Raw genomic sequence first — 14,977 nt, 5'->3', positions numbered from 1 at the left:
TCAGTCTATACATGTCTCCCTTTGTCACTGTTTCTCCTTCACTCTCTCTCTCTCTTTCTCTCTCTCCATCTCTCTTTGTTCCCATCTGACATTTTCTCCTTCTCTAACACCTGCCTCTCATGGTGTCCCTATCTCTCTTCCATCTCACCCTTTGTCCCAACCTTTCTTCGTCCCTCTCCATCCCACCACCACCTTCTCCAGCAGCTAGAAATGGGCAATAATACTGAGCCTCTCCAGTGGTGCTCACAGCTTGTGGAATGAATGAAAGACTTGGTTTTCTGGTTATTCTGGAAAACTTTCTAGCAGCCACTCCCCTCCTGTCTCACCGGCCCGGTTTTCTGTGGGTCTGCGGGTTTACGGGTCGGGCTAGAAGAGGAGATCTACACAGTGTAAACACTGGGGAACTGGCTCAGGACAGTGGTCCAGAGTGTACACAGTGTAAACACTGGGGAGCTGGCTCAGGACAGTGGTCCAGAGTGTACACAGTGTAAACACTGGGGAGCCAGTTCAGGACAGTGGTCCAGAGTGTACACAGTGTAAACACTGGGGAGCTGGCTCAGGACAGTGGTCCAGAGTGTACACAGTGTAAACACTGGGGAGCTGGCTCAGGACAGTGGTCCAGAGTGTACACAGTGTAAACACTGGGGAGCTGGCTCAGGACAGTGGTCCAGAGTGTACACAGTGTAAACACTGGGGAACTGGCTCAGGACAGTGGTCCAGAGTGTCGAATGAAGAGGCACCAAAAGGAAAGTAACTTTTCACTTGTTTTTTTTTGTAGGCTTGGTCTGGTTCCATCATGACTCCTGTGAAAAATCACAATCCCCTCAGAATTGCCCCCTCCCACCTCAACCTCAACCTCTCCTTCCCCACCCTCCCTTTCTAACACTCCCTCTTATAGAATCATAGAGGCCTACAGCACAGGAAAAGGCCCTTTGGCCCATCGAGTCTGCGCCAGTCAAACAAGTACATAACTATTCGAATCCCATTTTCCAGCACTAGGCCTCCTTTAAGACACTTCACAAAAACCCACCTCTTGGAGCGAGCTTTTGTTCACCGGTCCGCATTCCTCCTGTGGCTTTGGTGTTAAGAATTTTGTTTGATAACACTCCAATGAAGCACCTTGGGAAGTTTAACTAGGTTGACGACGCTATATAAATACAACTGTTGTTGTTGATCTTTCATGTCAAATTGGGCATCATTTTCACCGCAGAATTCAAAAACTTGGCTTTGAAACAGATGTTTTAAAAAACCCAAAGAGTCATATTAGACTCGAAACGTTAATTCTGTTTCTCTCTCTCCACAGAGGCTGTCAGACCTGCTGAGCTTTTCCAGCATTTTATGTTTGTTTCAGATTTCCAGCATCCGCAGTATTCTGCTTTTACTTTTTTTAAAAAACCCCAGACATTTAACATTTCCTTTTTTTAAAGTGCTTTGTGCGTTCAAGGTTTTGTGTGTAACTGGGAGATAATTAAGCAGACCGAACAATATGTACCTGCTCCTACGTTCCTATTGGCAACCGTCACTCCCCATTCAGTGTGTGTGAGAAACAATGCTGAGATTTCCGACAATGTATTAAAGGTGTTACAGAAATAAATCTCTCTCTCTTTCTTCTGTCAGCGATTTCTCACTAACGCCGCAGTTGGGGGTCCGACTGTTGAGGTGGGGAGGATCACCGAGGCTCTGCAAGTTCTGTCAGTCTCCAGCACTCTGCTGGGGTCTCAGCAGGGAAACATGGGTCAGGTCATCCCCTCACACAAGGAGTAGGAGCGAGAGTGGACCATTCAGCCCATCGAGCCTACCCCACCATCCACAAAGATCACGGCTGAGTTTGGTCTTCAACTTCACTCGATTCTCCGAGGGACAAAAAAAAAAAATCTGTCTATCCCCGGCCTTAAACATGTTCAACGATGGGCCATCCACAACCCTCTGGGGTAGAGGATTCCAAAGATTCACAACGCTTGGAGCGAAGCCATTTCTTCACATCTCAGTCCTAAATGATCTTCCCCTCTTTCCCTGAGACGGTGCCTGTGTCCCCTGACCAGCAGAAACAAGCTGAGGGATACGGGGAATGGGCGGCAAAGTGGAGCTGAAGCCCAAGATCAGCCGTGCTCTTACTGGATGGCGGGGTAGACTCGATGGGCTGAATGGTCTACTCTTGCTCCTACTTATCAAGCCTCTTCAGAACATTGTAACCCACCTGCCTAATCTCAAATAGTCAAACAGAGCTTTCTGCCTGTGCTTTTTATATAGTACTTACAGCACTAAAACAGGCCATTCAGCCCAACTGGTCTATGCTGGTGTTCATGCTCCACACAGGCCTCCTCCCACTTGTACTTCAACTCATGCCTTTACCATATTTTTCTATTCTTTTCTCCCCCTTGTGTTTATCCAATTTCTCCCTAAATGTATCTACACTATTTGCCTCAACCAGTCCTTGTGGTAGTGAGTTCCACATTCCAAACATTCTTTGGGTAAAGAAGTTTCTCCTGAATTCCCAACTGGATATTAATGACTATCTTATAACCTATAGTCTTCCCCACAAAAGGTAACAGAGGGTGTGACATACAATAAACTGGGCAATTCCTCTAAGTTCGCCTCCAAGTCACTCTCCATCCTGACTTGGAAATATATTTCCGTTCCTTCACTGTCGCTGGGTCAAAGTCCTGGAACTCCCTCCCTAACAGCACTGTGGGTGTACCCACACCACACAGACGGTTCAAGAAGGCAGCTCACCACCACCTTCTCGAAGGGCACTTGTTGCTCGTCTATCTGGATTGAACTTGGCTCTGATACCAACCCTGCAACTACCCCATCCCACGGTCCAATGGCTACAACAGCAACTTGCATTGATATAGCATCTTTAAAGTAGTAAAATATCACATGGTGCTTCACAGGAGCGTTAGCGAACAAAATGTACATCAAGTCACATAATGAGATATAGGAGAGGTGACCAAAAGAGATAGGTTGTAAGGAGCATCTTACAGGAGGTGGAGACAGTTCATTGTATATTGACTGAATGTTTAAATGGATTCAGGTTGTGGGCAAAAACTGGGGATTTATTTGTGCCCCTACATGTAGGAGCCGACTAAAACTCGATGTTGCTTGGAGTTGAATATTTATAATGTGTGTTTCTGTAGACAAAAGTGTATGAAGACTAATCTCCAGTCCTAACCTTCACTGCCTGGCTCTCTGAATTATAACATAAAGGTGGAGAGGTTTAGAGTGGGAATTCCAGAGTTTGGGGCAGGGATTCCCAAAACCATGGGTCATTACCCCCTTTGGAGTCACGAGCTCCGAGGTTAATTGTCAGACTCTGGGCGTATTTTTTTCCGCCCCCCAAACTGTTTGTCAATGGGCCAGCTACTTGCTGCCATGATTGGTCTTTCCTTTGATGCCCTGATTGGCCATTGGGTTGAGCCTTCCGATTGGCTAACGGGGGACTTCCGTGGATGCACTCATAGTGAAGGAGGTGCTTTGTTCAGAGAGGTACTCTGAACGCGTGCTTGGGGGGTTACTCTGGCTGTACACTGGGGCGAATGGCAGGACAGTTCTGGAATCAGTTCAGTGCTGAGGCCTGAATTTTTCCCGTGTGGGGCGTGCTCGGCGGGAGTGAGTGGTCACGGTGCTGACTGCTGTAGTAATAGGCGAGCGCTACCTGTGCGGGTGGGGGAAGCAGGGAGAGTCGGGTCCAACGCTCTTTCACGCACGCGTGTGAAAAGGGAGCTTCAATGCAATAAAAATTTAACAAAACATGTCCCCTCATGTGACTGCGAGATGGGACACGTTTCCCGGACAAAATTTGTATTTAATTCGCAAAAAGCCTTAGCGAACCTCATCCCGCTGGTGGACGAGGTTTCCTCGCTTGGCCTTTTCTCCTGCCCGCCAACCGTAAGGTCGGACAGGCTGCGTGACATTCAGGTTAATTGCCTGGTTAATGGCCTTAATGGGCCTTTCGATTACTGGCGCATGCCCGCCGAACGAAATATCGTGAGACAGCGCGTCGGGACGCAGGCCCCGAAGTCACCCGCGCCTCATTTTACATTCCGGAGTGTCTCCCCCCCCCCACCGCCCCCACCCCCCCAACACACCGCCCCCTCCCCCCCAGCAACACTGCGCCCAAACCCCAGGTGAAAGGCAGTGGCTGTACAGCAGAGGCTATGGTTACAAACAAATGAATGAAGAGCCGGGAGGAGGCCATTCAGCCCCTCGAGCCTGCTCTGCGACTTGATAAGATCATGGCTGATCTGACTGTGGCCTCAACTCCACATTCCGCCAACCCCTGATACTCTTTGGCTTCCCTGGTTAGTCAAGAATCTATTTATTTCAAGCCTTAGAAATATGCAATGGCTCTGCCCCGCTGCTCTCCGGAGAAGAGGGCTCCAAAGATCCACCGCCCTCAGAGAAAAAAAAATTTCTTCTCATCTCCCCCTTAAAGGGGAAACCCCTTATTTTTAAAGTGTGTCCCCTAGTTCTAGAGTCTCTCCCAAAAGGGGAAACATCCTCTCAGTATCCACCCTGTCAACTCCCCTCAGGATCCTGTATGTTTCAATAAGATCGCCTCTCATTCTCCTAAACTCCGATGGATACAGCGCCAACCTGTCCAACCATTCCTCATAAAATAACCGCTCCATACCCCCTCCCCCAACCACCCCAAGTATCAGTCGAGGAATATTACTGGCAGATAATGGCATAGCCGCTGTCAGCCAATGTCGCAGCTTTGCCACTGAGTGTGGAATTCCTGGAGGTGTTTGTCTTCTTCGATTTTCCTGGGCATAATGAGATCTCAGTCAGTCCCCTCATCCTGACGGCCCCTCCAGTGTTTCCCTCCCCACCTGGCCCTCAGCTCCCGTCTCTGGAACCCGTCCGCGTCCCGAGTCGGAGAGTGAGGGCAGCCTGCTAATTGACCGCCTCTCAAAAATTTAACCAAGGAACTGAGAGGCGTCAGAAATGACCTTGCCTCCTGATTATTTCCTAATTTGGTAAAATTCGGAGGAGGTGGGGGGGGGGAGGTGGGGTGTGGGGGAGGTGGGGCGTGGGGGAGGCGGGGCGTGACAATGTGGAGGGGGATTTGAAAACATGAATGAGAATTTCTAAATCAAGGCGTTACTTAACTGGGAGCCAGTGCAGATCAGCAAGCACAAGGGATGATAGGGGAACAGGACTTAGTGCAAGTTAGGACATGGCAGCAGAGTTTTGGATGGTCTCAAGCGCTAACGAGTCACACTACATGACCAACCTACCCTGGCTGTTGGTGGTCACAGATTCCTGTTAGAAAGCTGTACAGGGTCCAAGCCGCACTCCAGACATTTAATCTAGGTTGGCATGTCAATGTAGTAACAAGAGCGCTGTGTCTCAGTAATAAATTAAAAATAGAACCGCTTGTCATTCAGCTCAGGCCTGTTAATGGAAACTTGCCGAGTGCAAATCGGCTGCTGCCTGAAACCTTTAACACAGTTCCCCAGAGACATGGCTGAGCTAACAGGTAAAACGCGAGCTTCCTCACGCACTGACGTGACTGGTGAATCAGCCATTGGGTGACAGCACAGACAAGCTCCACCTTGTTCTCACCCAACACGCACACTGAGAGAGGGAGGGGTCAGTAACTAACCCTGCACACTGTTCCTCTCTTCAAGGTGCTAATGCCAATGATCGTGCCCTCCTCCTCTGAACACGGGATTTGAACAGGGGACGTTTATCTTAGGGGTGGTGTGATGATTCAGTACAGAGGGAGGCCATTTGGCCTGTTGTGCCTGTGCCAGCTTTTTGGCAGAGCTGACAATTAATCCCACTCCCCTGCTCCTTCCCCATAGTCCTGCAAAATTTTTCCCTTTCAAAGTATTTATCCAATTGCCTTTTGAATGTTCCTATGGAATATGCCTCGATCGCACTTTCAGACAGTGCATTCCACATCATTACAGCTCGCTGTGTGAAAAAATTTCTCCTCATGTTGCCTCTGCTTCTTGTGCCAATCACCTTCAACCTGGATCCCTCTGGTTACCAACCATCCTGCCACTGGAAGCAGTTTCTCCTTATTTACTCTATCAAAGCCAGTCAGGATTTTGAACACCTCTATCCAATCTCCACTTAACATCTACTCTAAGGAGAACAACCCAGCTTCTCCAGTCTCTCCACCTAATGGAAGTTCTACATTCCTGGTATCACTCTGGTGAATCTCTTCTGCACCCTCTCCAAGATCTTAACAATCTTCCTTAAGTGTAGCGTTCAGGATTGAATACAATTTGCCAGCTGAGGCCTAAACAGTATTTAACAGAACTTCCTTCCTGCTGTTACTCAAATTATCTGTTAATAAAGCTAAGGATCCCATATGTTTTTTTTTAAACAGCTTTCTTAACTTGTCTTGCTGCCTTGAAGGATATGTGTATGTCAACGCCCACCTCACTCCATAGGCCTCTCTGCTCCTGCAAGTCCTTTATAATCCATTTGCTTTGTCTCCCCATGTCAATGCTGATCTAGTTTAGCTCTACACTGGCCAGCTAAATGGCCAATTAATTAGTCTAGGAAGCCAGGGCACGATGAATTGGTGCCACTGTCATCCCAGGTGGTGTTGGTTTACCAGCGGTGATTGTTTTCATGTACCATGAGAGCGATGTTGGTGTCAGTGGCCTCTGAACATCAACGCTGTGGTGTTCAATTGTTCGCTGTTTGATTATCTGAGTCTGGTAACTGATCTATGCTTGCTGTGCTTGATTGGTTAAGTCTGGGTGTGGACTCAGAGCAAAGGAAGCTGACACCACAGAAGCTACTAGAAGCTAGAGCTGGGTTAAGCATGGTGCAGACATTTTTTAATTGCAGAGATATTTCAAAATGCTTGTAAATAAACCTGTTGCACACATAGAAACTAGCGTCATCTCTGCATTGCTCTGAGGCAAATCCAGTATATATAAATATACAACAAACCCCAAGGTAAAGGCTCCTGGTTCACTGAGGCTAGCCGCCAGGAAGGACTTCCCATCACAGCAACCTTACCAAATCCGCTAAGTTCACCACCAGTCAGGCACCAGCTCTACGACATGCACCAATCAGGAACTGATGGTACCAACATTAACCTACAGAGACAATGGGCTGATTTTTCCCAGCCCCACAATGGGGAGACGAGGGTGGGGCCAGGAAAATAGAGCGGAGCTGTGTCGGGATGGATCCCCAATGCATTCCGGCTCTCGGCGAGCTTTCTCCAGGGGAGGACAGGGCCCTGGACCAGCTACTCACAATATGGAGGCCGGCAGCCAATTTACAGGGTTAAGATCTCAACCAGGGTGACCTTATGAGCTCACCAGAATTTTGCCCACAGTGGAGGAGATCCCCCCACCCCCACCCCTCCCCCCACCGGGTGGAGGCCCCAGACCAATGGAAGCGGCCTGCAGCCTGTCAGAGCCAGAGTCTCAACGCTGTAAAGACGTGGCCGCGAGCAGGAAAGGCTGACCTCGCGGCCCCGGACAACCCACCAGCAGGAGCGTCTCCCCCAATCCTCACCCCGCTCCGAGGTGCCCACCGGCATCACCCCCTTGGAATCGTCGATCTAATTCGCCCCTCCGAGAGCACCTCTATTTTGAGACGCCCTCAAGGTCTCCTACCCGCCCCAGCGATGCCCACCTCTCCCGCTGGGGCTGCTGCGGGTCTGGGGGCTTGGGAGATGGCTTGCTTTCCTTAATAGGGTGGTGAGCACGAAGGTGGCCAATTTGGGGGGGGGGGGGGGCTGCCTCCCCGGACGGTTGTGCCGCTGGTCTCACTGCTGGTAGGTGCGGGGTCAGGTCCCCCATTTGGTCCCAGTGTCAGGGTCCCACAGCCTGTGGGAAACTCCAATATTTCACTGAGCGAGTGGTCAATCTCCCTGGGGAGATAGTGAGCAGAGTGAGTATTGATTCAGTCAAGTGCTGATGAGGTTGATTTCTTTCAGGAAATAACCTCGCGGTCCAGTATAGGAGTAACCTGAGGCTTGACGTGGAGCATGCTGGGAGGAACAGGTGACTTTGGGCCCAGGGTTTCTAAAGCTCGCCACCACTGGGGGTTTTCCTCACCTCGTTTCTGGGTCTGCGGTAGGCCACTACAACAATAACGTGCATTTACGTGACGCCATTAACCAATATTCCCTCTGAGCTGCGTGGCCACAATGTAATATATCCGAAAGTTCCCACCCAGGCCAGGTACATGTCAGCTCCCTCAAGTCACCATGGAAAAATGTTTATAGGGCCTACATGCTTAAGCCAATAGGCTGTGCACTACAAAAAGAATTTAGGAGGTAAGTTGCCTTTAACAGAATAAAGTATCCTGGGGGATTTCACAAAAGGGTTTTGATAAGAGATTGGTTGCTACCATTAGTCAACAATCCACTATTGTTGAATTATTTGGCTATTAGAATGGTAGATGGTGAACGAGATGGACCTTGGCCCTTTATCAGGCGGCATTCCCTATCTTCCCACTGAACATGCCAATTGAAAAGCAGCTGTTAAATATTCTTTCATTCCTCTGTCATTTAGGAATTCTTTTGCAATAACGTACAAACCCTCTGATGTAGATTTCATTACAGACTAACGAGCCTTTACTTAAATCATGAAAGAGCCCTCTCATTATCCACATCATCCTCCATGCAAACTCATTGGAATCATCTTACCTCAGCTGGAAAAAACAGTTTCAAAGTGAACACATTCCTCCTCTTGGGAACAGCTGAGAGGTAATTATGATGTTGCAAGAGTGGTTTCCTGGCTAAATGATACGAAAGCTTTGCAGTTATAGAGTGTCCTTCACAGCCTCAGGATGATCCAAAGTGTTTTATCACCAATGAAGTACTTTTTCAAACCTAGTCATTGTTATAATGTAGGTAATGCACCAGTCAAATTGCGCACAGCAAGCTCCCACACACTGCAATGTGATAATGACTACATTTTCTGCTTCTGGTCACAATGATTGACAAATATTGGTCAGGACACCAAGGGGAACTCCCCTGCTCTTCTTTGAAACAATGGCCACTGGATCTTTTCCATCCAGCTGGGAGGTCAGGAGGGGCATCAGTATATTGTCTTACCTGAGAAACGGCACCTCTGACAGTGCGGCACCACCTCAGTGCTGCACTGGAGTGTCAGCTTGAATTTCGCACTCGTGTCTCTGGGTTTGAACCCCTGACCTTCCAACTCCAAGGCAAACGTTCCATCAACTGAGCTATGCTAAAACCTTAAGATTAGTTGTAGCATTGCGTAGTTTTGGGCTCTGCATTGTAAGGAGGACATTGAAGCAATAGAGACGGTACAGTGAAGATTCACTGGGACACTGGCTGATATGAGAAAATATAGATTAACTACTCAATCACTGAAATTCAACAGAGATTCATAATTCAACAACAACTTACATTTATATAGTGCCTTTAATGTAGTAAAACTACCCAAGGTGCTTCAGAGGAGCATTATAAACTAAAATTTGACATCAAGCCACATAAGGGGTTATTAGATCTGGTGACCAATTGCTTGGGCAAAGAGGTCAGTTTGAAGGAACGTTTTAAAAGGGGTGAGAGAGGTAGAGGTGGCGAGAAGTTTGAGAGAGAGAATTCCAGAGCTTATTACCAGCTGAGGGCACAGCTGCCACTGGCGGCACGATGAATATTGGGGATGAGCAAGAGGCCAGGATTAGAGAAGTGCAGATATCTTGAAGGGTTGTAAGGCCAGAGGAGGCTATTTTTTTTCAAAATTCTTCCATGGGATGAGGGTGATGCTGCCAAGCCCAGCATTTGTTGTCCAGAACTGAGTGGCTGGCTAGGCCATTTCAGAGGGCAGCTAAGAGTCAACCACATTGCTGTGGGTCTGGAGTCACATGTAGGCCAGAGCAGGTAAGGATTTCATTCCCTAAGGACATTAGCGAACCAGGTGGGTTTTCATGACAATCGTCAATGGTTTCATGGTCGTCATCACTGAGACTAGCTTTTCAATTCCAGATTATTAACTGAATTTAGATTCCACCAGCTGGTGATGGGATTTGAACCCATGTCCCCAGAGCATTAGCCTGGGCTTCTAGGTTACATTAGCACTATCCCACCATCTCCCCCACACAGTTAAAGTGATTTGCAAAAGAAGCAAGTGCGATGTGAGAAAAACCTTTTTCACACGAGTGGCTTGGAATGCACAGCAGAGGTGTGGTAGGGGCAGGTTCAATTGAGGCATTCAAGAGGGCATTAGGTGATTATTTGAATAGAAACAATGTGCAGGGGTACGGGGAAAAGGCAGGGCAATGGCACTAGGTCATAATGCTCATTTGGAGAGCTGGTGCAGACACGATGGGTTGAATGGCCTTCTTCTGTGCCGTTAACATTCTGTGATATGTTGCAAGATTACAGAAAGGTGAAGGCACAAGGCTATGGAAGGATTTCTGAGAATTTTAAAACTGAGGCATTGGCGGACTGGGAGTCAACATCGGTCAGTGAGTACAGGAGGTGAGGGGTTAATAAGACCAAGTGCAAGTTAGATGTGGACAGAGTGTATGGGGAACTCATGATTACAGAGGTGGGAGACCACCAGTGGGAGGTTGAAATAGTTGAGTCTAGAAGTGACAAAGTCTAGATGAGAGTTTCAGCAGCAGGATGGGCTGAGACAGGTCTGGGGAGAGGTGATGGTAAGGAGAGGTTGGGTTTGGTCTCGGTATTGAAGAACACAGGCATTGTATGGAATGAGCGACTGTCCTGGTAAGTTTCAAACAAAGAAATGTTTCATTTCTCTTGTGAAGACACCAGCTGCCTTGATGTGTTCAACTTATCCGGGAATCTTGACCACTTATTCACTCTCCAAATTTATCCAGAGGCTGTTGAGAGCAGTCAGCATTATTGCTCAGTGTACAACAGGATACAGAACAGGTTAAAAACCTAAACCCCCGGGTATTTGGTGTTAAAAGGCTCTACAGCTGCTCGTCTTCACTCTCTAGTCAGCTCCTGATGCCAGAGTCTGTTAAAATGTGATGAAGACAAAGAACTGACAACTAAAACATTGCTTGAATTCTAAAGTCCCCAGCTAAAAGCGATTACTTTATTCTTCATTCAATGCCTTAGGCTCACCAAATCAAAATGTCCTTTGTTTGATTTCTCCATTTCAGCTCATACATTAAAAATATTATGTCTGTCTCTCTCCCCCCAGGGGATCCATTCAGCTTCACAAAAATAGGCTGGGAGACGGATACAGCTGAGGAACAGCATTCAGCCCATCTTAGCTCATTTATCCGGGGAGAACCCCGCTGTGTCCTCAGGATATCATCCAACTGTTCCTCACAGGATTCCAGCCCTTTATGTCCACCAACCTGTCCCAACAGCCCATTGTCCATGTGTGTGAAGAAAAGTCCCTTGTTTGTCTTTCACTAGTTTGGAGGGGGAGATGGAGGGAAGGGGAGGAGGGGGGAGACAGTCAAGAGGAGAGGAAAGGGAATAAAATGGATGAGAACGAGTGGGGAACAAGATGGAAGAGTGGAAAGAAATGTAAAATGACTTGCATTTATATATAGTGCCATTCATGACCACCAGACTTCTCAAAGTGCTTTACATTCAATGAAGTACTTTAGAAGTGTATTCGCTGTTGTAATGTAGGAAACATGGCACCCAGTTTGCAAGTTCCCACAAACTACAATGTGACAATGACCAGATAATCTGTTTGTGATGTTGACTGAGGGATAAATACCAGCGATAACTCCCCTGCTCTTCTATGAAATAGTGCCAAGAAACCTTGTACATCCACCTCGGGGCTGAGACAGGGTGAACATCGCATTCAAAAGACAGCACCTCCCACAGTGCAGCACTCCCTCAGTACTGCACTGGAGCACCAGACATGGCTTTTGTGCTCAAGCCCTGAAGTGGGACTTGAACCCAGAGACTTGTGATTTAGAGGTGAGAGTGCTACCAACTAAGCTACATGCAGAAACGGCTCCGTAAGAGTCAGATAAATTCATAACGTTTAGCTCCCACCAATTGCCTCAATCTGGACAAATGGACTGTCCATTTACTGTGATACTGAGTCACCACAGGCCAGTGAGATCTCTGTTCAATCGTGATCCATGAGGAGCAAAGAAGCAATTCTAGTGTGCAGGTACAGCAGGTAAATAGGAAAGCTAATAGAAGGTTATCATTTATTGTGAGGGGAATTGAATACAAAAGTAGGGAGGTAAAGCTTCAGCTGTACAAGGCACTGGTGAGATCACATCTGGAGTATTGATGTACAGCACTGGTCTCCTTATTTCAGGAAAGATGTAAATGCGTTAGAAGCAGTTCAGAGAGGGTTTACTAGGCTAACACCAGGAATGGGCGGGTTGTCTTATGAGGGAAGGTTGGGCAGGTTAGGCTTGTATCCACTGGAGTTCAGAAGATTAAGAGATGACTTGATTGAAACCTTTAAGATTCTGAGGGATCTTGACAGGGCGGATGTGGAAAGGATGTTTCCTCTTGTGGAAGAATTTAGAACGAGGGGTCACAGTTTAAAAATAAGGGGTCGTTCACTTAAGACAGAGATAAAGAGAAATTTTTTCTCTCAGAGGGTTGAGAGTCTTTGGAACTCTCTTCCTGAAAAGGCAATGGAAGCAGAGTCTTTAAATATTTTTAAGGCAGGGCTAGATACATTATTGATTAACCCAGGGGTGAAAGGTTATCAGGGGTAGGCAGGAGGTTACAATCAGATTAGCCATGACCTTTATTGAACAGCAGAGCAGGCTTGAAAGGCCAAATAGCCTACTCCTGCTCCTAGTTCGTATGTTCCTATGTAATTTGCGGGCTAATGGCTTGGACACTTTGATCTCTGCGTCCCTGGGCTGGGGAGTGTGTGGGAAGTGGGAAGAGCAAAGTTTGGGGAGAATAAAATCAGGCAATGCTGTCACTTCTGGTTGCTTTCCCATTGAGTCTCTGTTAGAAAGAGTCCACGCACAGTCAGTGGGAACAGGAGCAGGACCAGCTGGACAGCTTCTGATTAGCCAATTGACAATTGCTGTCATACAAGAAGCCGAGGCATTTGGCCAAGGTAAGTGTGGGGGCTAGGGAGGCTGCTCCCTCTGCAATTATGCCATAATATCAATTCACACCTTCAGAAGACAAAAGGCAGGAGCAGTAACTAAAGTTGGGAAAACACAAAGGAAATGAATCGATAAATGAGTGGGGTAGCGGTAATGTCACTGGACTAGTAATCCAGAGACCCAGGCTAGTGCTCTGGGGACACAGGTTCAAATCCCACCAGGGCAGCTGGTGGAATTTAAATTCAATTAATAATACCTGGAATTAAAAAGCTAGTCTCAGTAATGGTGACCATGAAACTATCATTGATTGTCAGTACGGGCACTGGAGTGTCTACCTAGATTATTGATTGATTGTAAAGGCTTGCTAATGTCCTTCAGGGAAGGATATCTGCTGTCCTTACCTGGACTGGCTCCATGACCCACATGTGACTCCAGACCCACGGCGATGCGGTTGACTTCTCAACTGAAGTGGCAGAGCAAGTCGCTCAATTCAAGGGCAATTGGGGATGGACAACTAAAACTGGCTTTGCCAGCAATGCCCACATCCATCAAAAGGGAAAATGAAAATTGCTGAAAGACACGTTCACTTCTGACCACCCGAACAAAGCCATTAGATGTAAAAGATGGCTGGTAAAAGAGAAAGCAGGAACATACCTGACTGCTGCCTTGGGAATAGAACCATACAGCAGCGAGCTCAAACCACGATAAAGCCCCTTTACCCCATGGCCTTGCACCGTCTGTTTCACACAGTCACCTAGGAAACAAAACAAAAACAGGCTACTCCTCTTCAAAAGGAACTTGCATTTAATAACCTCCTTTCACCTGGCAGCAGGAATGGACCATTCAGCCCCTCGAGCTTGTTGTACCACCGCGTGAAGATAGCAGCTCCGGCTCAGTTGGTAACACACTCAGGACTCCGTATCAAAGGGTCATGGGTTTGAGTCCCTACTTCAGAGATTTGAGACTATATTCTAGACAGACACTCCAGTACCAGCACTGAGAGAGTGCTGCACTGTCAGAGATGTCATCTTTCAGATGAGACGTTAAACCAAGGCCCTGCCTAGGTGGATATCAAAGATCCCATGTCACTCTATCGAGGAAGAGGAAGGGAGTTATCCCTGGTGTCTTGTTCAATATTTATCCCTCAATCTGGTCATTATCACATTACTGCCTGTGGGAGCTTGCTATGTATAAATTGGCTGTCACATTTCCTACATTACAACAAAGACTACACTTCAAAAGCCCTTCATTGGCTGGAAACTGCCTTTTTATTCCTTTCTTCTTTCATGGGGTGTGGGTTTGCTAGGCCATTGCAGAGGGAAGTTAAAAGTCAACCTCACTGCTGTGGGTCTGGAGTCATATATTGGCCAGACCAGGTAAGGAAGGCAGATTTCCTTCCCTAAAGGACCCTAGTGAACTAAATAGGCATTTGTTTTTAAACACAATCAATTATAGTTTCATAGTCACCATTATGAGAGTAGCTTTTCAATTCCAGGTAATATTAATTAAATATAAGCTTCACCAGCTGCCATGGTGAGATTTGAACCCATATCCCCCAGAGCATTAACCTGGACGTCTAGAGTACTAAACTAGTGACATTACCACTATGCCACAGTTTCCTCAGAGAGGTTGAAAAAGGTTTTATCTAAAAAGACTTCCTTTCAATTAGACCATGGTTGATCTGTAACTCAGTTCCATTTAAAAAAATTAATTAATTCTTGGGATGTGGGCAGTATAAAGCTGGTATTCCTTACATGCCTAGCTGCCCTTGAGAAGGTGCTGGTAGGCCTTCTTCTTGAACTGCTTCAGTCTGTAAGGCGTGGTACTCCCAAGGAGTTCCAAAATTTTGACCCACTTATCCATCATTGACCCATATCTCTCAATCCCCTTTCCTAACAAGAATCTATTGCTCCCAGTCTCTCCCGATTTCCATTAGTGTGAAAACATGCTTCCTGATTGCCCTCCTAAATGGACCAGTTCTCATTTTAAGATACAA

At 47.2% G+C, this 14,977-nt stretch overlaps 1 protein-coding gene across 1 annotated transcript in view; it reads right to left on the bottom strand.

Annotated features, from left to right (window-relative positions):
• LOC121286497 (tricarboxylate transport protein B, mitochondrial) overlaps window positions 1-14,977 on the bottom strand; it is a 96,113-nt gene that overhangs the window by 34,083 nt on the left and 47,053 nt on the right. The window contains exon 3 of the mRNA XM_041203637.1: window positions 13,636-13,735. Within this exon, the coding sequence (XP_041059571.1) occupies window positions 13,636-13,735 (100 nt within the window). The remainder of the gene's footprint in view (window positions 1-13,635; window positions 13,736-14,977) is intronic.

Source organism: Carcharodon carcharias, chromosome 13 (assembly GCF_017639515.1).
Source record: "Carcharodon carcharias isolate sCarCar2 chromosome 13, sCarCar2.pri, whole genome shotgun sequence".
NCBI classification, from domain to species: Eukaryota; Metazoa; Chordata; class Chondrichthyes; order Lamniformes; family Lamnidae; genus Carcharodon; species Carcharodon carcharias.
This window is presented reverse-complemented; position numbering and strand designations above follow the sequence as displayed.